The sequence below is a fragment of the Mesocricetus auratus genome, unplaced genomic scaffold (genome assembly GCF_017639785.1).
Source record: "Mesocricetus auratus isolate SY011 unplaced genomic scaffold, BCM_Maur_2.0 Super-Scaffold_4256, whole genome shotgun sequence".
Classification (NCBI taxonomy): Eukaryota; Metazoa; Chordata; class Mammalia; order Rodentia; family Cricetidae; genus Mesocricetus; species Mesocricetus auratus.
In genome coordinates, this window is record NW_024429182.1 from 64,721,069 (window position 1) to 64,747,339 (window position 26,271).

Sequence of the window (26,271 nt, forward strand, 5' to 3'; positions counted from 1 at the left end):
ATGTGGATGGAGTGACTGCACCAAAAGGAAACATACAAGGAAGGCTAAAGTACTTGTGAGTGCAGTGTCTTGTGTGATAAAGATAAATTGGCATTGGGTCAGGCTTCAGGAGAGTGGGCACTGGTTCCACGTGACTGAAGAAAAGAAAGGACACAAGATGCACACACAGGCAGAACCCCCATGAGAAGATGCAGACTAGAGCCAGATGGCCGTGTCTGTGGGCCAAGGACAGCTGAGGACCACCAGATTCTGTCCCAGATGACACAGAAGGAATCACCCTGCTGGCGCTTTGATACCAGGCTTCCAATCCACAGGACCACAGGAGAATGAATGGATGCTGTTTCAAGTCACTGTGTTTGAAGAAGTTTCTTTGTGTGAGCGCAGGAAATTAATATAACTACCATGTTAACTAGGTCTTTCACCTTCTGGTCTCTGGCATCTTGTCAGCACTACTCTCTAGAAGGCCTGGCCTGTGGCTGATTCTCAACCAAGTGTAGCCAATCCTGTCACGGCTGGCTGCTCCTGGGCTGCCAGACTCAGCTGTTCCTATGTAAGTCTTTTTCCTTCTGCAATGACATGACCTGGAAAGCCCCCATGAGGAACATCACATCCTGTACCTGAGAAATATGAGAAACCTGCAAGGAAAGCCTACAGAGTGTCCATCTTGCACTGCCCACTGCCACCCAGCCGATCCCTCCCAACCTCAAAGGAAAGGAAGTGGCGGGAAGAGGATTGCTTTGAGTAAAACTTGGGAGACTCAAAATTTGACTTTCTTAAGCTGCTTCCTGGTCTACAACGGTCAAGTCCCTCACTGGCTAACATCCTCAGTACAGCCCTCTTCTCCTTCCCCAGCACGGCCAATAACCAGAAGAACAAAGGTGACAAAAGTAGGTGCTGAGAGACTAAGTGGATCCCTCCTGACTCGATGTCACTGAGAATGAAGTGGGAGCAAGGACAGGACTAGAATCACAGGAAACAAAGCCACAGCCATCTTATTTAATAGCACCAGGCAGATAGAAAGCATGGATATCTTATGTGAGAGGCAAGTCCTGAGGGTGCACAGGACAATTACAGGAGAACCGTGAAGGGTTTGGAAACTGAAGGCATCTGGGTAGACCAGATGGAACAAGGCTTCTGCCAGGGCTAGAGATGGCCAGCTAAGCTCCTAAAGAGTTGATCATGCGAATGAAAGGGGGAAACCACCTAGGAATTCTGAATGAGGAAGTGCATTAAATGAGTTACAGTACAAGCAGTAGGAGATAGCAATGTGCTGGTGAAAAACATTGGAGGGCCAGGCTATGGTCCAGAGGTTAAGGATGCAAACTGATTTTACAGAGGACTCAAGATTGGTTCCAAGCATTCAAGTCAGGTGGCTCACACAACTACCTATAACTCTGTCTCCAAGGGGACCCTATGCCACTGTCCTCTCCACAAATGCACACACATGTGCACACTCCTCTACACACACACACACACACACACACCAGAGAGACAGAGACACAGCGAGAATTATTGGTTATATTGCAAACCCATGCCAAAGTAATTGTAGTTATAACAGTCTATGTGTTATATAAATATTAAGCATATATGTTACATGCTACCAGCCCTACCACTTTAAGTTCTGCATTAATGAGTTTTAACCAAGTATTAACCAAAACCAGATGTGAGAAAATGTATCTGAACCAAAAATATACAGATTTTTTTCCTCATCATTCCCTATTCAGGGCCACTATTTACATGGCATTTACACTGAATTAGGTAACATAAGCTATGCAAACAGAGATTCGATGTAAACTGAGCACTTTCAAACAGTGAGGCAAAAGAAATCTTTCCTCTTCCTAAAAAATTAAGTTAATACTAAAAAACAGACTATAGGGGAGGATGGGCAAAGGTTATTTGCAAATGCTATTTCATTTTTCTAAGGGATCTGAGCATCTCAGGTCTCCGTCTGACTCTGTGGAGTACTGGAGGCAATATCCTATGTACACTGAGGGAGAACACTCAGCAAACATGTGACTCATCATACAGATCTGTGTCTGTGTGGGATCACTCCACATTCATGGGAAAACCACACGATTGAAAAATGAAGTGCCCCCAGCAGTAGCTCTGAGAGCTGAGGTGATGAGCAGATCTCCTGTGTCTTATGAACTTGGAGCTAGGGAGGAAAATGAAAGAGCCTTGGAGAGAAGGTGTAAATGGGCACTGCTGTCATCATGCATGAAGCACTGTGCAGGTCAAAGCTCTGCGAAGCCTGATTTCTCATTGGTGGAAACTGTCACTGTGCAGGTCAAAGCTCTGCGAAGCCTGACTTCTCATTGGTGGAAACTGTCCCAACTGACTGTTAGTTGTCATTGCCCCTCATGCATTCAGACTTTTTCCTGGGGAAAATAAAACTGTTAACTTTGAAATTTGTGAGAAGTAATAGGCACCCAAGATGCCAGCTTAGAAATACACAGACAAAAAGAAGTTAATGTTTTCCATACAGAAGAATTTGACATAAGACACAAGGCAAAGAAGATTATTTTAGGGACATTAAAATCATGTCTCTTGGAGGGCAAAACCCACCCATCAAATCCAACTGATTACAGAATGGCATCATTCCAACACAGCCCCTTTTAGGAAGGTCAGATGGAAATCGCACCAGGAGAAGGTGACAAAGGGGACATACAGGAGGGCTTCTCCCTGAGGGCAGTCCCTGGAAAGAGACAGACCCTCATATGTCTGTGTACCATCCTCAGTCCAGGAGACTCAAATTCAATTAGTCTTCTCTCCAGTCCCAGCACATGGTCAAGTGGCAGGGGCCTGCAGCTCCACAAGTCAGTGGAGAAAGTGTAGAGAACCATGATAATACATTCATTCTATTCTGTACAGGAAAGATGGGAATGAGACCCAAAGAACAGTAAAAAGCACTGCCTGCAAATGCAGGCTGAGATCCATTAGCCCTGGCTGAAACACAGAGCGTCCCAGCAAGCAATTCTATGACCGAAGAACATTAGCCTAGAATAGACTAAAGGAGACTAAAAGAGAATAGAAAACACCTGAGTGCAACGTGTAGGATAAGGGCTGACATTTCTCATGAACCATTTTCAGCTTCGTATATACAACAGAAGTACAAATGAATGTACCCGGAGAAATAAACATACACCACAATCCACACACTCATACGACACAAACATACATGCTTACTCATATATTCACACATGCATTCAAACACATACACATACAATTCTCACACCCCACACAGATGCACACATATAGCAGTATATTATATGTAGACAGTATATTCACACATCATACACACATACACACTTGCAGGCACAGTTATCATGAGAACATGCACATGCCCTGCACCCCAGCACCAGCAAATAAAAGCAGGTACCACTGGAAGCCCTTTAGGAAACAATATTTCATCCTAGGAAATGCCCCTACAAGAGAAACATTTTCTCAACTTAGGATACTGCAAGATTCTATTTCCATTTCCACACGGTAAAACAGAAAGAGTAAAAATAGTACGTGAGCCAGGACCCAAGTCCAAGAACCTTGAAAGAGCAAATATGGTGAGCTCATACAATACCAAATTAACAGTAAAGGAAGAAACTCGTCTTCCAACTTGCAGATGGAAGGCCTGCAGCAAGCATGAACGTCACTGAATTCATCCGTGTCTTACAATAAAACACCCACCGGAGGGAAAGCTTTCCGGGCTCCACTGACAAATGACTTGACTTCCAGGGAGGCAGGCAGACACCAGTCAAGCCCAATCAAACTTAATCATGTAAGAATATATTTAGCCAACTAAAATTATTCCTGGTCTTGAAACTTCCTGGAACTGTTTTTATCTATTCTTGCACAATATATGTCTGTTTCTCTCAAATGCCACTTGCATTTCTCAGTAAAATATACTGGTGGAAAGCTAATTTTAACCCTGGAAGGTTAAGGCAGCCTTGGGCAATATCACACTGCCAAAACAACTAACTTTTAATATAGGTAGGACATGACTTTCTTCATAGATCATCAATTTGGGGAAAATTCATGTGAAAATTGGGCAAGGGATCTCAAGGTTCAGCCAGGAACCACCTTGGAGGCAGAAGGGAAGTCACAGCTTTACTCCTGCTTGACTAGGAGAGTCACCTTGGTGAGTGTGACAAGGAATCACTTCTGAACACACATCCTCAGCACAGACAGCACAGCACACAGCTCTACAGCTGGGAGTCGACTTGTCCCAAACACTTTTAACACAATAATGACAAAGGACTCATTTGAATTTATCCACTAAAAGAACACAAAGGAAGATAAGATGCAGCTTCAGAAAAAAAAAAAAAGATGCAGATTCAGTGCGGAGAGTGAAGCTACAAGGACTTGCTTAGAAGGCTTGTTTTTGTTCCTTGCTGCGAGTATTGTAGGCAGCAAACTCCAAACTGCACAGCTTGCTTGGTCATAAAGCAGCCCATAAAAGTTCATATAACAAAGATGCCCAAGGGTGCAGGAGCCTGGGACTGCTCCCCGGGGTCTCTCCACAGCCCGTCTCTGGGATGATTCCATGCCAGTAAGTCCTGGAGGAGTCCCAAGCCTTCTTTCCAAGGACGACAGAACAAGAAAAGGTGATCATAAATGAACGAAGCATGAAGACCTGAATTCAATCCTGCAAAACCAAATGGGGGAGGGCAGGGACAGCAAAAGGACTCAACAATTAGAGGCACTTGTAAGCAAGGCAAGAGTAGCTGAGCTTGTGTGAGCATACGTATCTATGCTAGGCACGACAATGCACACTTAAGATCTCAGGGAGAAACAAGCTCAGAAAGGAAGATCCCTGAAGCTAACTGGTCAGCCAGGACAGCCTAACTATAAAGCTCCAGGCTCAGTGATAGACCCTGTCTCAAAAACAAAAGGTGGACTGGACATGAGGTGCATGCCATTATTCTCAGCACTTCAGAGACAGAGATAAATAGGTCTTTGTGAATTCAAGGACAGCCTAGTCCATATAGTGAATTCCAGGCCAACTGGTAAAACCTCATCTAAAACAAACAAAGTGAGGAATGACAACCAAGATTAAATTCTGGCCTCAACATGCACTCACATACACATAACATACACATAAACACAGACAAAAGAAATGGGTGAAGAGATGGCAGAAGTGACAGTGGAGACATCCTCTCTTCACAGTCTGAGGTCTGACTAAAGCTCTATCCACCTCAGCATCCCTCCCACAGTCTCAGGTGCCAGATGCCCTGACAAGTGGGCTGTTAAATTGACTTTAGTATACTTTCCTCTATTTATATAAAGTACATTCAAAACTTCCCTGGAACAGAGCAAAGAGATAAAATACTTTAACCACCTAGGGAGGAAGAAGATGAGAATTCACTGCACATAGACCAAGACTGCACTCATGACTCTGGGTCACTCAGCCCAGGAGGAAGCTGCCTGAGCGTGGTGGCACCTACCTTCACCCTGACGGTGAGCTCGGATATGCTGCTCATCATATCGTTGATTGACTGGAACAGCTGCAACAAGGACTCCACGAACTCGGCCTCCCCCTTGTTTTCATACAGCCTGCAAGAAACACATGACACTGTGGGGACCTGAGGAGAAGCTCCCACTGTGCACCATGCACCCACATAACTAAGGGAGCTGACAGGAGACCTGTGCGAGTATGAGGTGACATCTCCAGCATCCATCAAAGGGGAATGTGATTTGATACACAGTTATTGAGATATGTATCAGAGTGGTAGACTTACAATACATATGGCTGGTAACTTGACACACTTCATAAGCCTAAAAAGACATAATCTATACAAAGGGAAGTATGGAAGGAAGGAGACAAAAGGAAGAAAAGGAGAGGGAAATGATGGACCAATTTAGCTTTAATCTTACCCTCCTCCCAAAAATTAATATTCTCATTTGACATGCTTTGTGCCAGCTTTCAATTATTCCTTAATTATTTGATTTTGTGGTACTGTTGATGGAGTCCAGGCCTTGTGCATTTCAGATAATTACTCTTGTAGAGCTCTATTTTCAAGCCTTCTGCCAGTATTCTTAACTCCTAATGTTATGTAACTAACATAAGGAGAGTTAATTGTCTAACAGTGACAGGTTCTTATAACCATTTGAAAGAATGACATTATATGGGTAAATTCAAAATTATGTTCAGAAATGGCACTACACCAGCGCATCTATTTAAGAGGCAACGGGGACCAGAAAACTGTCAATATCTTCAGTTCTGCCTTACATGGACAATAAAGCTCTTGTATGCTGGTTCCATGGATGCTGATACATGCTGCTCATCATGAATAAGTTCCATCTATAAATTATTTATTAGCAGTTACTGCAAGTTGCATTTACATTTTAAAATATAGCAACTCAGATGTTTTATTAATGTAAACTAGTTTCCTGCCTAATTAAAAATAGACCCCACCTGAAACTTGTACACAATGGAAAATTTCATAAACTGAGTGATAATTAATTACCCCAGAGGTAATCTTACATTTAAATGAGTTCCATTCTAAAGCAAGGAATTCTGTATAAAGTGGGAAATTGTAACCCAGTGCACCTGTTTTGTAAATAAAGGTTTCCAAGTAGAAGTTTGCTCAAATGATGTACTGAACAATTAAAATTACAGAATCATGAACCCCTGTTGGCAGCTGGTGGGGAAACAACGGTGAGCGCCGATACAAATACCTGGGAGGTGTCATGATGTTATAGAGCTAACCTAAGGAGACTTAATTGCCTAAACATAACAGGATTTTATAACCATTTGAAAATGACATTATAATGGTAAATTCAAAACTATTTTCAGTAAAGGAACTATAACAATGCATTCATTATAAGGCAACGGAAACCAGGAAAGTGTCAAGAGCTTCAGCTATGTTTTAAATGAACAATAAGGATCTTGTACACTGGCTCCATGAATGCTGATATATGCCATTTACTGTGTACAAGTTATAATCTTCTGTCACCCCAGGACATTTGCCAGTTCCTGGAGCTGCATGGTGTGTGAAACTAAACACTAAAATGGAAACTTCTGGACAGCCAAGTGGAACTGGTACCAGTCTACAGAAAAAAATAACTTGGTTTTCAAAAATCAAGGAAAGGGACCACCAATAACACAACAGATAAAAGACAAAAACGAAAAATAAAAAAGCAAACAAAACAAAACATAACAGATTCTGGAGTGGCAATGCTGCAGAACCTTGGAAAATTAAATGCAAACTGCAGCTCACCGGGCCTATAAGGCACCCATTTCACCATAAACTCTCTTGAAACCAAGTACCCCGACTGACAAAGCCTAAAACAAAAGGATCATCTGGAAAGATAGTTTTAATGAGAAATTATCTAAAACAGGTTGGCCTTTGGGCATGTCTCTGGAGGCCTATGTGAATTAGTTGGTGTGAGAAGACCTAGCCCATTGTGGGTGGCACCATTCTGCATGCAAGGGGCTCCTAAAAAGGACTAGAGAAGACAACAATAGCTGACAGCAGACAGGGTGCATTTATTATCTCTTTGCTCTTGACTATGGCTGTGCCCGCCTTGATCTCCTGGAAATGATAAAACTGTGACCTAGAATTGAAAGACAAATAAATTTTCTCCCCTAAGTAGTCTTTTGCTGTGGCAGGGATTTTTAGCACAGCAACAAAAATGATAGGGCTTACAATACAGTGATGCTCAAGCACAGTATTCAACAAGACTAAGAGATTCAACCCAGTAGATGGGATAAGACATCATGGCCCAGCCTTCAAACAGAACTCACTAATCTCAGCAGAAGATGGTTCCCATGGTCAAACCAAAGAGGAAAAGATGATGGCCCAGAGACACAAGAGATTTCCTGTAGTCAGTTGATGGGAACATCAAAACTAGAGGGAAAATGGGGGCTGAGGAGATGGCTCAGTGGTCACGAGTGCTGCTACTCTTGTAAAAGACCTGAGCTTGGTTCCCAGCATTTACAAGGCAGATCACAACAGGCTCCAGAAAATCCAACACCCTCTTTGGCCACTTTGGGTACCACACACATGCTTACACACAGACAGAGACACACAAGCAGGCAGAATGGTGATCAAAGGCTTCAACCCCAACCTCCAAACATTCAATGCAAAATAAATAAATGCAAGGGAAAGTGTTCCTATGCATCTCACATAGGTTATTTCATATGCAAATAACCACAAAGACAAACCCTGAGGACAGCCCATGGGGTGGGGGTGGGGGGGACGACATGATGGACAGACTGACACAGACATATTACTCTGTCTTTAAGGATGTGACAATAACAGTGAGTCTGGAAGCAGACTTCTCCACAGAAATGATGGAAACCAGAAGAAAACAGAGTAACACCTGGAGGAAGAAAACTGTCAATCTGGAGGGCTGTGTCAAATGAAAGTATCTTTCAAACACAGACATGAAATAAATCATTTTCATATACACAAAGCCTGTAGCTGATTTCTTCTAACAGAAATTCTAAGGGGAACTCTTTTGACAGAAGGAAAACGGCCCCTGAGGGAAACCTGAAGTTAAAAGAGAGATGAAAAACAATTCTATACATAGAGCACAACCAATGAATGCCTACTATACAAAACAGCAATGTGTGGCCAAGCTCAAAATACATGTAGAATTAAAGTGTGTGACAACATTAATACCAAGGACAAAAAGAATGCACAGAGCCTCAGCTCTGTTGTTCTGGATGTAGCTAGCATTTTCAAGAGAGTGGTAATGGTAATTGAAATTATTCTTTATGTTTAGCAGGCATGTTTCCATCTGGGATAATTATCAAAAAAAAGCTGTAATGATTAATATGGAGTCATTTAGTGATTTGCTAAATCACTAAACACAAGTAAACAGGGTTGGGGAGATGCACAGTGGTCAAGAGAGCACCTCTCTTGCAGAGGACCTGAATTCTGTCCCCAACACCAGTGCCTAGAATTCCAGTGGCAGAGAATCAAGCACCATTTTCGGCCATCCCTGACCACTAACTCACATACACATACTCCCGCACGGACACACAAGCATACACAAGATTTTTAAAGTTTTTAAAAATAATAAATAAGGCATGGAGACTCTAAGAAAGAAATCTTATGTATATTTACCTAATATTATCACTAGAAAGTCAACACCTGCACAATGGCCGCAACACCATAAAGCAGGTCCTCTGCTCAGCACCTGCCTTCCCCACCTCGGAATGATGCCAGTCCTGCTATGAATCAGCATGGCCAACAAGTGACTGATGCTATTCCATGCCTTTGATCTTGAAAATCACTCCCTTGCCTTGCCCTCTGAATAGGTCTACATATACTGTGGCAGGCATGTTCCCACTGCAATGTTCAACTTATAACCATGGAAATGCTATTCCCAAATATAGACTATTACACAGCTTTGTTAAGCAGAGTAGATTAGAGGGAAGCCAGATAGAGAAAGAGAGAAAGAGAAGGAGAGAGAGAGGGGGGGGGAGGGAGGGAGGGAGGGAGGGAGGGAGGGAGGGAGGGAGGGAGGGAGGGAGGGAGGGAGAGAGAAACAGTAATGCAGTGATTTGAATAAAAATGCTTCTTATAGGTATTGATGATCAAAGGCTTGGTTCCCTGTTTTTGTTGCAGATTGGGTAATGCTGTTTTATTATAGTAACAGTAAAGTAATACTGACTGATAAGTGATGATGATGAATTATAAACAGACAGACAGACAGATATAAGAGACAGATGGATGAGATCTAGATAAATGAGAGAAATGATAAACAGAGGGACAGATTTCACTGATAGATGAGGACAGATATGAATACATACATAGAGATGATAGATGGATAGAGAACTATATATAATAGGCCTAGAGAGATACACAGAAAAGATAAATAGACAAGATAGAACATGTAAATAATATTCTGGTTTCTTTTCCATTGTTGTAAGAAAATCCTGACCAAAAGCAACTTAGGGTAAAAGGGGTTTATTTGGCTAATAACCCTTTGAGTCACAGTCCATACTGAGAGTAAGAAACGACGAAGACCCCTGCTTACTGGCTTACTCACTGACTTATGCTCAGCTACATTACTTATACAGCCCAGAACCACCTGACCAGGGAATGGTACCACCCACAGTGGCATGGACCTCCTAGATCAGTAGTTCTCAACCATCCTAATGCTGTGATCCCTTATGTTCCTCATGTTATGGCAACTTCAAACCATAAAATTTTTCATTGCTTTTTCAAAACTGTAATTTTGCTACTGTTATGAATCACAAATCTGATATGCAGATGGTCTTAGGTGACCTCGGTGAAAGGGTCATTTGACCCCCAAAGGTGTGACAACAGACAGGAGACTACCACATAGTCATGGCCACAAGGAAATACGATAGAGGCAATTCTTCAACTGAGGTTCCTTTTCAGGTAACTCCATGTTGAATCAAGTTGACATAAAAACTAACAGAGATGGATGAACAGACAGATAGATAAAAAGGGAGACAGGTAGAGATAGGATTAGGAGTTAACAGAAAGACAAGTAGGTAGATAAGATAGATGGTAGGTGAAGGATATGATAGATATGACAGATAGTAGATAATAGATGATACATACATACATACATACATACATACATACATACATACATACATACAAGAATGAATGGATATCAGATTTTTTTCTTTTAAGTAGATACATATGGTAACCACAAAGGGTCCTGGAATACCACCTCTTTGGAGAAAACAGTCAGCTCCAGCAGACCCAATATGGAGCCCATGGTATTCTCCATTTCCATAACATAGTTTTTTCTGATTTCTGAATCTTTTCTCAGATCAAGATTTGCATTTTTTGGTAAAGGTGCCCTACTGGTTTTATGCACTGGAAGGATCCCTTCACTAAGAAATCCAGCCCTCCATGAAGCTATGAGCCCTCTTTGAAGTGGAGCTCCTAGGAAGGGTCTTCTGCCACTTGCTTCCAGTTTGCTTGGGGATGACTTTGCATAAGGGTAACTTTCTTTCCTCGAGTCCCAGCAACAGCTCAGGGCAGAGTTAATTTAGCCAGGGTCACCTGACCCTGAAATCCAAGGGAAGACCTTTAACAATAGTTCTGCAGTCCCAGTTTTGCCCACGTTTTAAAATACTCAAACTGGTTGTCACATCTATATTTTCTGGTGGTAAATCTCTCTTGGCTCTGTGTGTCTAAAAACATTTTTTGATTGCAAGCCTGATCTAAAATTCTCATGTCAACACTGTTATGATTATTCTTAATCTGCAACTATACAATAAACATAATAATCATGTTGAGTTTGTGCTCTAATTTCTCCTTTTTAGTCTCTATTTTCAATCCAACTTTTCCCCTCACATTAAAATAATCTTGTTATTCAGGGGAGTTTGGAAATATATTTCACCCAATTCTAGCCAAAATGAAAACATCTAAATGTTTACTTCTAAGTTCATTTGGGATGAAAGAAAAAAGAAAAAAAAAATAAAGGTAGACGAAGTTTTATTTGAAAATGGTACACTATGTTAACTGCTGAGGCTGAACAATTTGGTTTCAGGCTTCATAAAAGCATAAATAAAAATCTTAAAGTTTAGTTATGTGAGTGGGTAAACTCAACTTGTTCCATTCTATCATAATTTTAATTCAACTATTTTTATAAACAAATAAATTTATATTACTTTTATAAATGCTTAATAAAATAAAAATAGAAATGACTGTATTAGCACACAACTTGGTCTGGACTTCATGGTTTGGCCATGTTATAATTATCTCTGCTACATAATGAAATCAAACCATAACTTTGACATAAAAATAAGTACACAAATAAAAGATAATATAATATCTATTGCCTCCTACACACTACACACAGCTATTTAATTTTTAGGGCTTGTCTTCGGCAAGGAAATAACTGAAAATAAAGACTATATAAGTAACAACTCCAATTTCATATGTAATCAAGGAATAAATTAGGTGAGTGTTAGATAGTATGTTTAAAAATAAATTATCCACACAAGCTAAAGTCTACAAGTGGCATCAAGTACACAAAGGAACTATATGATTCCAAGGAAAATAAGTTAAATATAAATTAAGCTTTTTTTGGCTTTTTAAAATCTTTACAACACAATATATAACTGGGCCTATTAAAATACACATTTTCATAAATTGTCAGTATATGTAAAAATTCAATAGATTTCTTCTCTGGTCACTACAAAAATGATTACTTAAGAGTTTCAAATTCAAGCAGATGGGTAATTCTATCTGAAGAGAATAAAGTGGGAAAATAAAGCATGTTTTGATGAGAAAAACCTGTAAGACATAAAATTCATACTTTCATTGTGAAAAGTAGTAATTGTCTAAGTGAAGAGATTTTTTCAGAGGTTTATTGAAAAGTGCCTACTTAAGGAAGGAAGCAAAGTTAAACTGGAACCAGGAAGCAGGAAGGGAAGAGACCAGGGGACTTACAAAGAGAAAGACATCTTTAGTGAAGAAGGACAAAGAGAAAATTTTGATCAGATTAGAAGACCTGGAGTTACAAAATGAAGTTTGTGTTCAGAAGTAACAACGACAGGCATTGTTCCAAAAGAGAGAAAGGAGGAAAGTGAAAAGTTAAGCATGTAATAGCCTACAAGTTGAGGTTTGGGAGGAACACAACTCTCAAAAGAAAATTTATGCATGGTCAAGTTTATAAAGCATTTACAATATTCTCTAAACCTGAATCTATACAGACGTAAAGCCCGACTACAATTCTTCTCTATACAAATTAGTTTTAAATGTATATCTGCTTCTAGTAAAGCTTAGAAAAACTGGCCTAGGGTACAAAAACTTTTGTATTTTCTAGATAATTCTTCTGCTGTCTGTATTAGTTTTTACTCACAAAATGCTAAATCTTAATGATTGCTTTCTTTGTCACATCTTTTTTTTTTAAGATTAACTGCATAAATGTATGAGAACCATGTGTGTGCACTGTCAGTAGAGGCAATCTGATCCCCCAGAAGTGGACTTGAAGATGGTTGTAAATCACTATGTGGTTTCTAGGAACTGAACTTGGGTCCTCTGTAAGAAGGACAAGTGCTGTTAGCCTCTGAGCTGTCTCAACAGCCTGACATCTGTTTGTTTTAAGCCCCTTAAGTGCTGCTTTTAAAGTGGTTATCTGATTTGCGACTCTAGTTACATGAATAAGGAGTATTTTTATAATGATGTTTGATTATTGATGTGAATGTATTAAGGATTGCAAAAATTCTTAGGCATCTAATGATCCATGCCATTTCCAAATTCTATATCCAATGGAATTTCTGTCTTCATTTTTTTTTTCAAATTTCCTTCGCCTTTTTATTTACTGCTTCTGATTTGTTTACTTCTTGGAAGTACACTGTTTGAAACCATTCTTGAAAAAAAAAAAAGAACAGAGGAACGGAACCTATCAACCAACTCCAGGGGACCTTCTCCAGAGACAGTGTTTCCCTGTGGCAGAAAGGACTATAACACTGATTCCCAAGCACCAATCACTTCTGCCTCTGACACAGAACCACACAAGCAACCTGAAGACCAATGTGGCTGCAACAATTTATAATCAAAGCCTAATACAATCAAAGCATTTAGGAGAAAGATTTTCATTTACAATGAGAATGCAAAAGTTGTTAAAATCAAAATGCAGTTTATGTGCAAACCCTATTTCCCTAAAGTACCTAAAGCTGCAGGTTATGAAGGGAATAATATCCTCACCATGAATGTCCCACAGAAACTACCACAACAGAACCTGCATCGTGCAAGTGTGCATGGATGGAAAAAAAGCTTTATATTTCTACCAAGATATCCATCCACCCAGCGACCTTGGACTGAGGTTACTCCTGTCTATTCACTGTAGCCAAAGAGGATTATGCCCAAATATCGGATGTAATCTTCCTCACTTGAACCTTAAAAACTGCCTGCCTCAAACTCTTTAAAGATGTCCACAGTTTAACACGACTTGTGCTCTCCTTACACTCCTCTGCCATCCTCATTACAATGCTGTGGCCAAGGAAATATCACTTGCTCTAGCATTTATTTAATTTGTTTGTTTGTTTATATATTTAGGTTGAAAATGGAATCTAAAATTCACAATAATATATGTAAAAAATAAAATATTAAATTTTTAAAAACTGAGATTGGTAAATAAAAATAGATGCATGCTATTTATAAAACACACCTTAAGCTGGGCATGGAAACTCATGCCTGTAACCCTAGCTCTCTGGAGGCTGAGACAAGAGGATCACCATGAGTTTAAGACCAACCTAAACCACATGAAGAAAGAATTGTACACACTAACCAAAACATTAGAAAAGACCTTCATGTCAACTAAGGACTAAATCCAAACAACAGGCAGCAGTTATAAACCTGTAGGCCAACAATAACTGTTTCAAAACCTATACAGCATAAAGAATGACCCTTTAATATATTTGAAACCCTACAAGGAGCATCTCAAGGATGACATGTTAATAATGGTTGGTGTCTTGGCAAACTATGCTTAGGCTAAGAAAGGCTTAGCATTGTGCATTGACTCCTTATAGCATCTCTCTGTAATGAAAGATCAGCAGGGAAGTCTCTAGAACTTTCCAACCCAGTTTTATTAAATATACCAAGAAGAGTCACTCATTTGACCTACTTAGAAGTGAAGGAAAGGATGGGAAGAAGGAACCCAGAAACGTATCAATAAATAGATGGATGAGTAAGACCTCCTCACTCCTTTGTCTATTTTCAATAAGAATTCATTAACAATGAACAATGACAGGCTCTTTGTCTATGAACTACATTCTATTCTGTGACCCAAGGAACGAGAACAAAAAGACAGATCGGCATAACTTATTCATGATCAATAACTAATTATTCACAAAGCTTAACACCAGATGACAAGCAGAAACTACAGCACACAAAAGGCAGTCAAGGCGCCAAGCCATTGCTAGACAGAGGCCAGCATTCAGCAGGTCTGATGCAGGATGTCAGCTTTGGGCTTTCTAGTTAATACGCTCCACCCACACAGAAGGCAGAAAATCACACAGCAAGAGGAGCCTCTGGCTGCCTGGAATCTTTCTTTCAGTTCACCATGAGCCAAACTTGTTTGGGTCAGAACTGCTGTTCTCATTTCAAGACAAAAAGAGCTTCCTAACTAGAACAAGGAATATGGGATGGGACTTCACCACAGAAAGACCATGAGATGACACAGTAAGTGTCAATTTCTCTCGAGTTTCATCTCTTTGTTCTTCAGAAGAATAATTACTCACAATTATACCAGAATTTAATACAGCAACTGTATTATACTTGAAAACACAGAGGACTATTTTGAAAAAAAGAGAATAGACCGCAAAAGTTTATCCAACTTAAAAAAAAACACACACTTGTCAATCCCAGCTGTAAGCACAACTGCTTTTCTCGCAAGATAATGAGTGTACTGCAGGTAAGAAAATGAAAACTCAGTTTTGTTTTTCTCCCCACTGCTGAAAATATCCCACATGAGACCTGCTTAGAACTTCTGATAATCAAGCACTCCAGAAATCTGCCTGGGATAACAGACTCTTGCCTCTTCAAGTAAGACCTTCAAAACAGGAATGGGGCAAGACTCAAAATGTTGTGGCAGGACAGGAAGCAGCTCTGGCAGGAACGACATGAGTTTTTTTGAGCCCCAGGAATCCACAAGATACCAAAACATCTCACAGTCTTCAGTCAAAGGTATACACAAAGGTATTTCTCATATCCACACACTATGGCTACAAGAAAAACTTTGCATTCTGAAAGATACACGTGTTCTTTTATCTCTCTGAAACCCACAGTTAGAAACCCACAGAAGGGTTTGAAGAGGACATGAAAATTGAGATACACATAGAACTTAAGTTCATTACATACGTGTAGAAGAAGAAAGGAACAAAGGAGAGAGGGACAAAGGAAAGAAGGAAGACAAGAGTGATCAGGACATCACCGTGACTCCCATGTGTCAGTAAGAAAGGTCATGAAAAAAGACTTCTTGGCCTCTTAGAGATAGCTGACATTTGATTTGTGCCATGGACAATCTTGGCTCATAGAAAGAGCATGAAATTCTAGTAAAGAAACTCATTTTAGGGAGTGCAGGATATCTGATCACACACTGTGAACCCAGAGATTTTATTTACTGGAAAAACCTGCCCTAGCTGTGGTGTGGCTCAGTCCTAGCACACACCTTTAATCAAGAGCTTTTCGTTTGAATATTCTAAACAGGATTAAATAGAGTCAACCATGGGTCAAGAGAGAGCAAGCAGCCAGTTGATAGGAAAAGCCACAGAGTGCCAGAGGCAGTCAGAAGGAAGAGACATGCACAGGAAGTAGAAGGGAGGGACATCCAGTCAAGAGATTTTGTTTGAGATGGCATGGGAGAAAGCTCACTTCTAGGATGATGGCAGAGGAAGAAGCAGCTGGATGCTTTCTCTATCTCTCTGAACTAGTAGGTTTTCACCTCAGCATCTGACTCCTGAGTCTTTATAAGTAAAGCAGAATAATAAAGACTTAGTTAAAAAAAAACACACACACACAACAGGGATGATCCTGGCTCTTGCTAAGACTCAGATGGTCAGATGGCAGAGAGGCAGGCTGAGTACCCAGTACAGGAAAGAAAGAATCCCAAGAGCTCTTAAATGGGGCACTTCCTGTGTCATACTCAAGGTTCAGTGTTAGATTTTAGTTGGGGCACACAGTTCAAGAGGGCACTGAGATAGACACTGGGCACCGTTATAATACCATGGACAGACAGAGAGGCAACTGCAAGGTGACAGCTCCAAGGAAAGTTCAGGTCCCAGCACCAGAGACAGACAACATGGTGGAGTCATGGTGGAATCCGAGTCCATAGAGCCAAAAGCAGCCTCTTCTTAGACCTTTTGAGGATGGAAGACATTCACCGAGAGAGCCTGAAGCCAGGCTCTGTGATTCCCAGGTAGAAGGAAGGGAAGGGGGATGGAAGCCAGGAAAAAGATGTGGCAGTACCCCCTCTGTAGACTCACTTCCCTTGTGAGATGACCCATGTGGGGCTCACAACAGTGACCCAGGAGGATATGTGTCAGGATCTGTGAGAAGAGACCAGAGCAGAAGTTATATTCTAGCATCCCTACAGGCAGCTGTTGTGCTTTCTACAAGTGCTTCTGTTGGTCATTTAGTATTCTGATGACTTAAAACCGTTAAGATGCTGGGGACAAGGGCCTCTAATGAGAAAGAAAAGATCCACGGAGCCTACAGAAAGACAATACAGAACCTGAGGTGAAGTGGGGAAATAACGAAGTAGTCAAAGTATCAGATATTCCAGGCTGAAGGTATGAGAATGAGTGGAGACTATCTGCCCAATGCATACTTATTATGGCAACTTTGATTTTGTTGAAGGTACCAATAAACTCTGCCTCAACTCAGTTCCCATCTCTCTCCCTTAGGAATAGGGATGTTGTCATATGACAACATGCAGTCAATGAGATGAGACTAACACATGGCATTTTGAAAGCTGGAAGAGGCTCTTTCTAAGACAGCCTGCCATAGTTGCATACCCTATAGCCTGAAGTCACTGCTCAAACTGTATGTATCATGCCAGGAAAGGCAGAGACAAAGAGGCAGTCTCTAAGATAACAGGATAGAAAGATACTGGCTGCTGAGAACATGAGGACACCATAGAGCAAGTGAACGTGAGCCATAGTCTTTCCCAGGCTACAAGCCGTATACAGTGGGTGGGTGACATAGCCTCACCTGGCGAAACCATCTAGGTTGAGTTTTAATGTTGATAAGCAGCCAATCATATTGCTGACCACCACAAGACTGATCAAACTAAACAAACCCGAGACACCATGGTTCTAAGATCTTATGTCAGAAACTCTTTGTTTCTATTCTACACTTAAAAAAAGACCAAGTAACCATAGTTATTTCTAAAGCAGCACTGTTGACTAAAAGAGTCAGTCATTGGCTATGACAGCGCAAATACACAAGCTTGCTGTTACAAATCTCTAAGAAATGACAAAATCCTCGCTGTGGCTGCACACACATCATCAAATCCCTGACTCAGCAGCACATGGAACAGACACTGGGCAAGGTTAAAAACTTCCAGGTAAACCATGATAAAAGCCACATCACCTATTATTGTAGGTCAACTTCCCAACTCATTTTCCTAGTCCATTGTAATGAGAAGATTTAAGGAAATGGGGAGGGGAAGGGCTGGCAAGATGGCTCAGTTGGTAAGAGTGCTTGCTGCCAAGGGTGGCCACCTGAGTGATTCCCAGAAACCACATAGCAGAAAGAGAGAACCAACTCCCGCAAGTTGTTCACTGTCCCCTACATGTCATGTATGCAAGTGCAGTCAGGTACACATGAATGCATGTGCAGTTATGACACATTCAGAGAGCAGAGGGGCATAATGAGAAAAGTAATTAAAAATGAAGGTTCCAGAGGCCAGAGTTGATGGTCACATAATCGGCATGACTAAAACAAAACCAGACAGTACAGAAGAAGCAAAGGCAAGTTTGCCTTGTCCTCGTTCTACTTAACCGCGAGAAAATCGCTGCCAGCTTAAACGTCCAAAAACAGATGATCTGTCTACATGAAGTGCCGTGCTACTCTCCAATAAATGAAAAGAAAGAGCGTGCCTTTGAGATACAATCAAGGTCAAAGCCACAGGCCTCCAACCTTGGGTCTTCACGTGACTACTGATTTAACCAGGGAAACTCCAGAGTGGATGTAGCGCACTCAGCCCCGTGACAGGGAGAGCTGCCCAGTCACTAGCAGTTTCACCATCTCTGACCACTACTGTTCTGCACAGGCAGCAGCATGCTGTTGTGGTGTTCATGCTGCTTTCTTTCCCTTTCTTCTCGGTACTTATGAACATTTCTGCTTTAAGCAGGCGAAGTTGAAGCTTAGAGGAAACAGGTATTGATAGGGGTCCAATGAACTTTATGCCCACTCTTCACTGATCACAGACAGTGTGCCCCATTCTCTGCAAAGGCAGCGTGTTCTTTGACTGATGGCCTCACAAAGTCCATCTCTGTGTGTAGAAACCTACCACAAGAACATCGATTAATTTAGATCAGCCACCGTGGGGCTCACAACACTCACTGTAAGTCACTCACAAAATGGCACCCTCCAAAAATAAGCACAGTCCACTCCATACCCTACTCCCAGGTGATCCACCTCCCTATCTCTTTTGCCAGTATGTGATACTAGGGGAGACTACAAAGTGATTTCATTTTAATAGCACAACTGTGGAGGCTAGAAACATCAATTTATAAATGACCAACATTCTCTAAAATAATCAAGTCATAAATATCCCAACTTGTTTTCAAGTTCAAAATTAACTCTAATGGTGGTCAGCAGCCACTAACCACTCACTAGGCAGAGCGCCCGAGGGTGCTCTAGTATCTGTAGAAACACAGCATTCTACTGGAAGGAGAAAAGTGGCCGGGGCCCCGCAGAGCTCCCACGTGAGGCAGTACAACTTGATTTTGGCTTTTCCTTCCCATTTCTTGTTTCATTTTTGTTTGCTCTTGTGGGGCTTTTTGCTCTATGAAGATATACTGAAAAGTACTGCCAAGCCCTTGGTGGATGCCCAGCACTGTGTGAGAAGCATTACAAACTCTTTCAGCAGACAGTGTTTGGCTCACAGGCACGCTTCTGAACCTCTGAACAGTACAAACTCTGCAGGGATGACTATGGAAGCAGTCAGGATCAGTGTGGACAAACAAACTCACCCTTTATCTATCAGTGATTGGTCACAGGCAGAAGGCAAGAAGAGGAAGGAGGAGGAGCCAAGACAGAGAAGAGAGCAAAGGGGAGAGAAAGAGGGAAGGAAAAAGAAGAGAGAAGTGAGGATTTGCTCAGGCCTTGGCCGAACACTTACTGGTTGAACAATACCCGTGAGCGCACGATGAACTTGAAGATGTACTCCAAGGCTTTTATGGCTTTGTACAGCTGCTCATTGACTCCTGGCTTCTCAGCACTGGCTACGTAGGTCCGTAACACCTTGGTCAGCTTCCTAGTCCCAAGGAAAACAATCAAGAGTTCAGAAACCCCGACTCAATACTTAACTGAGAGCAAAACTTACAGGAGACTTACTTTTACTCTGGTTTCCCACTTATGTGTATAGCATTTCATAAAGGTTTTCTAATCAGACAAAGCACCTGATAAAATTTCTTCCTGGTAGTGTAAGAATATTAAAGGGTTCTCACTCTGGACCAACAGCCACCTCTCTGCAGGCTAACTGATTTGCTGCCACTAAAGCTTCATACAAAATAGGAAATTGTTAGATGACAATTTCCAAATAAAGAGCATATTTTAAATGAATTTCCTAATGAGCCCTATTAAGAGGATGAAAAATAAGATGTTATATTTCTTAATAAATGAATTCCCCCAAAACATTTACTTTTAAAAACATAAATAAGAACTGTACTTCTCATGGTCATATTTATAAACTGGGAGCATGAAACAACTCACTAACATCAAAAAGTTTACACAAATCACAGCACATACAAATTCATCAGAATTATTTCTCAAATTGCCCATCCCATGACAGACATAAATATGGGAAATAAATACAAATGATTTGTTCACTAGGAGGCTAATTCATAACTTCTTAAGGTTTGGGCAGTTTTTATTGGGGTGGGATGTAGTTGCTTGTTTTTTTGTTTTTTGAGAGAGTCTCTCTCTGTAGTCCAGCTGCCCTGGGACTAATCAGCAGTTCTCTGTGGGCCTCAACCCCTTCTCAACTCCTTTTGGGGGTTGCATATCAGATATCCTTTATATCAGATATTCCATTATGATTCATGAAAGTAGCAATGTAGCTGTGAGGTAACAATGAAATAATGTTATGGTTGGGGTCACCACACATGAGGAGCTTCATTAAAGGGCTGAGGCAATGGAAAGTTGAGAATCACTGACTGACCAGGCTGGCCTCGAGAGGACTAGAATGAAAGCCATGTGCCATCACACCCAGCCAGAGATACCTTTCTACAGAATTGTTAGCATAGGGAAAAGCTTCAGAATTCCATTTTTTTGCAGCATTACACATAACCAGCGAGTTCCAATAGTAACAGGTTCATTCAGAACTTTGGGGAATGGTGAAGTTCAATTTAAACCAAACAAAATTTGAGAAACACGATTTTTGAAAAGTAATCAACTTCATCAATAAACAAACATGTAAATTACAATTAGACAGGGACGAGAAAGCATCTCAGTAAGAGGATGCCAGCAGCAGGTGTCAGACCCACATCCAATCCCCACCCATGGGGGAGAGAAGTAAGTAATGCAGCTTTACAAACAAATAAGTAAAATATTTGCCTAATGAAGACAAGATGAAGGGATAAATCGGAGCAATACTTTTTGGAAGAAAACCAACAAACATCAGGGTATTTTATCACTGATACCAGGTACAAGGAAAAAATGTTCAAATCCTCTGACATCAGCAACTTCCCTTTGAGGAAATCTCATACAGCAGCAATTACAGATGTATTTAGTAACATTTGCCTCAGTTTTGTCTGCAGTAGTAAAATATATAAGCAATGTGATTCCTATCACCTGAACTGATTAATAATTTAATTATGAACCTCAGTTTTGTCTGTAGTAGTAAAACATATAAGCAATAAGATGCCTATCACTTGAGCTGTGCAAATAACTTAATTATGAAAGAGACTAGAACACTGTTCAGCTGTTAATACAGAAAGGGAGAGGCCGGACAGGAGGGTCTATCACCACTAGCGAGGATTGGTGGACTTCTTTTGAAGGTTTCATTTATGACAAGGTCTCCTATGGCCCAGGCTGACAGTGAACTTACTGCTAAGCAGCTGATGACCGTTGACCTCTGCTCCTCCCACCTCACCTCCAGAATGTGAGGACTACAGATGTTTGCTATCCGACCTGGTTTATAATGTGCAGCTCAAGTCAAGGCTTCTGTGCATGCTACCAACTGAGCTACCACCATGGCCATAGCCTGCCAATCTATACAAAGGGATGTTTCTAAGTTGCTGGAGGAAATAGAAAATGACACAGTAATTTCATGAACTACATACATGTCTCTATGGTCCAGCAAATTTAGTCCCAAGTATTCACTCAAGAGAAATGAACACTGTCTATAAAACACAAAAAGCTTCTCAGCCTTATGCAGAATACCAGGAAATTAGTAGCCTCCAGCCCATCTATCAATGATGACTAAACAAATCACAGAAGAGTCAATTATGACTAAGAAATATAAAAGAACCCACTTCAAACGATGACACACACAGCAATATGGGCAAATCTCAAAAGCATTACGGTGAAGGAAAGAGGCCAGGTGCACAAGACTACATGATGTCCATGAGAAGACGAAACAGAGCTGTGATATAGAAATGAGAACACAGCTGCCTTCTTTGAGAGCAAGAGGGGACTTCCTTGGGTGTGGGGCAGCAGTATGTTACAGAAAACTTGTCCCCAGCAATGGTTACAAGGGCGAAGGAAGCTGAATTCATAAAATGACTCTTCCTACACGCACATTATTATAGTGATGAAAAAGCTCTTAAATTTTATTATCTTTTAAGATTCATTTATTTTTATAATGTATGTGTGTGACTGTACCAGCTTATATATACCATGTGTGTGCAGATGCCCACAGAGGAATCAGATCCCAGGGACCTGGAGTTACGGGCAGCTGTGAACCACCATGTGATGCTAGGAATGAAATTTAAGTCCCCTGAAGGAGCACAAAGTACGTGTAATCATTGAGCCATTTCTCACGGCCGACTTCTGAATTTTTAAAAAAGCAAAAATACCACGTTGTATGGTTTGTGGTGATGCATCAGTGGGCAAAGTCCTTGCCACACAAGCAAGAGGACCTAAGTTCAATCCCCAGAACCCACTCAAAAATGCCAGGCATTGTAGTATCATAAGCTTACAATACCAACACTGGCAAAGCAGAGGGTTTGTGGGATTCACAGGCCAGTGAGTGTAAACAAATCACTGAGCTCCAGGTTCACTGAGAGGCCCTGCCTCAAAAAATAAGATGGAGAGTGAAGGAGAACCCGACATCAACATTTGATCGATGCAGATGTTCACACCTACACACACATATGTAGATACACACACAACACACCCACACCCCCCTCCACACACACAATGTTTTTAGATTTTTTTTTTAAAGTTTAGTCGATATCTATTGCTCTTTTGCGTGTATACATGTCTGTGGACAACATATGTGTCTGGTACCGTCAGAGTCCATAAGGCATCAGATTCCCTTGAAGTAGAGTTAAAGACTGTCAGGAGCTACTACGTAGGTGCTACAAGTCAAAATCAGATCCTCTGAAAGAGCAGCCAATGCTCTTCCTCCCGGAGACACCCCCCAGCCCCCTATATACAATGTCAGTTGTACAAAACTAAGTTAAGAGGTTTGTGAGTGGATGGATGGATGAGAGGCATTTATGACCTGATCAGGTTACAGCACCACAGTCCTTCAGGGGAGCCAGCTGGACAGCATGAACTGAGTGTATTCTGAACGCTGACCTGCAGGATCCATCTGCCATGGGGTCTGACACTGACCTGTTCATTAGAGGCCATGCCTTGTAGCCCTTTATGCCCAGGACACAGCTGAAATCCTGGCAAAAGTCTGTCTTACTCAGTTCCTTTTATTTTCCCAAGTTTCACAACACCTTTTCTTTTCACCTCTATTCACATCCCCACTCAACAATAACAACAAAAAATCCATAGCACACACTTTGGCAATGGGAATCCTTCCAACTCATTAATCAAAGAAAAGAATGGAATAATAGTACTAATGATTCACAAAGAAAATGGCCCAAACCCAGAAAATAAATCTGCAAGGTCACTTCATAACTGCCCGAAGATCATAACCTCTGGCAGGAGACAGAACAGAACAGAGCAAATGGGGCCTCAGTTATGCCCATGGGGAACCCATGGCAGCCCCACGACACTCAGAGTGTGGGGCAGAAAAAAGCCATGGCATGCAGGTTACATGAAGAGTAGTCCTCACAGAAACACCTCCTTCTTTTCTCATTTGGATCAGTGCTGGTTACAGTCATGGTGTCCCAGCCTCCATGAACTGCCAATGCAGGGAGCTGTGCTGGAGCTGGGTGCTGAAGGGAACACCCACTGTTGTGAGCCTTCTCTCTGCCTATGCAGCCCATTGGAAAGAAAGACAAAAGATGGCAACATTTGCTCGACAGTGGCAGAAGCCTTCAATCCCAGCATTTGGGAGGCAGAGGCAGGTGAATCTGTGACTTAGAGCCCATCCTGATATACAAAGTGAGTTCCAGGCCAGGAATTCATGAGACCTGCTAATGTCATCCAGGAACAGGATGGATGGAGATCCTACTTTGACAATACACAGTGCAGGAGTTTCAAATGACTGACAGAATGTTCTAAGCAACCAGAATGGAAGTGAATAACATGCAGGGGCAGCCTTCAGTGGTGCTCCGAATCACAAGTCAAAACTTACTCCTTTGGTGTTTCAACATTTGAATACTTAGATTCATTGCTGAGGAACCCAAGTTTTTTTAGAATCAAGATTTTACTGTTTTAGGGACTGGTGAGATGTCTCAGTGGTTAGGATCATATACTGTACTCTCAGCACCCATGTCGGGCAGCTTACAACCACCTGTCACTCCAGTTTCAGAAGAACTGGCGCCCTCTTCTGGATTCCTTAACCATCTGCACTCATATGCATATACCCAAACAAATACAAACATATGCACCCATAATTTAAAATTTTCTTTCTAAACTCTTAGGGCAAATAAGTTTCACGTTTTAAGTGTCAAACATGTGGGGCTCTATTTTTGATTAAATTACTTACATATGGGTTCCTATTTATTTTTTTCTCTAACTCTTGTAGTTAACATAAAAACAATGGATTAGCAGTTTATCAAAACATGGTACAAATATCTATTTTCCAAAACACACATCTTTTCAGCAGACAGTACAGACACAAGAAGAGGGTACTGATTCTTAACTCTATCTCATCTAAGATTAAAGATAAAATGGTGCTTTAATTTCTCCCCTTGAGTAATTTCCCAAAAACTAAACACACCCATATACACACACGTATGCATGCATGCACACACACATCACTTTTACTCAAATGGAGTCTCATACAGCCCAAGCTGTCTTCATACTCATGTAGCCTATTACGAGTCTGAACTTATGATATTCCGGACTTCATCCTCTGAGTGCTAGGATTACATGTATGACCCATCATAACCAGGCTAGAAGATGCTGAGACTGGAACTAAGGGCTTCAAGAATGCTAGGCAAGCACTCAGTCTACTGAGCTATATCTCAGCCCCTCAACTCCTCCATTTTTATTTTTTCCACCAGTGAGGATACTAACCCTTCTCTCAACATCCCAGCACAGGAAGACTGAGGCCCACAACAGGCAGTAGATACTACAGGTAGAACTCAGCACTGCTTTCAATTCCTGGGTTAAAGTAGGAAGACTACTCTCAAAACAGCTTACTAGTCATGCCTGGAGGGAAAACTTTGAAATAGGCTTACAGATGGAGACCCTGCTATGTGCATAGACACCTGCTGGCCACACCCACAATACCTGAAGAGTCATGCTTGGTCACTAGGTATAGAAAGTGCCCCAACTCCCAACTATTTTTTTCCCAGAGAATCTATAAGAAAGTGTCTAATATGCCAAGCCACAGGGCATCTCCACTGAGTGAACAGAGAGCTTTAAATAAAGATTAACAGAAGACTAATAAAGGGCTCATCACAGCTTGCTCTGCAGGCTTCAGAAGGTTTTGCAGCTCCTACCCTTGCCAGGGACTCTACCCACCACCTGCCATAACCAGGCAGGACAGGCAGGAAGGGAACTGCAGCACAACACTGGGTTGTTCAACCCACTGACTTCACAGGCTGGTAACCCTGGGCCTTGAGCTCACAGTACACACAGGCAGAGAAAACAGGCTTTTACAAGGTCTCCTCAGAACCATGGATGGGACCTTGGACTCATTTTATAGAGTCTAACTTTTAAGTGTATTGTTCTGAAAGAAAAAGTATATGTGGCTTCTTTTTTTAAATTTTCAATGCAATTACACAATATAAAATTTCAATATATTTCATTAAATCCCAACATGAGAGAACAAGTAAATGAACCCCAGGAACTGCTTAGTGCTTGCTGTCCAATCATCAGGGTTTATTCTGAGCACTCTAATAACATTAAAATTCTCAAACAATACTACAATAATATATTTTTATAGACAAAAATGTTGAAGGCCAGAGAAGTTAAGCAAATTGCCTAAAATCACACAATTCATAAAGGATGGAGCTGTCACTTAAGCCCATGTATCCTGCATCCAGAATTGTGTTACCAAACAGGAGGGAACCTACCTTGCTGGCCCATG

At 41.3% G+C, this 26,271-nt stretch overlaps 1 protein-coding gene across 2 annotated transcripts in view; it reads right to left on the reverse strand.

Annotated features, from left to right (window-relative positions):
- Positions 1 to 26,271, reverse strand: part of Dock1 (dedicator of cytokinesis 1) — a 495,662-nt gene that overhangs the window by 362,027 nt on the left and 107,364 nt on the right. For both annotated transcript variants that reach the window (XM_040752573.1, XM_040752578.1), the window contains exons 22-23: positions 19,789 to 19,923; positions 5,439 to 5,547 (exon numbers count right to left, since the gene is read on the reverse strand). In XM_040752573.1, coding sequence (XP_040608507.1) covers positions 5,439 to 5,547; positions 19,789 to 19,923 — 244 coding nt within the window. The remainder of the gene's footprint in view (positions 1 to 5,438; positions 5,548 to 19,788; positions 19,924 to 26,271) is intronic.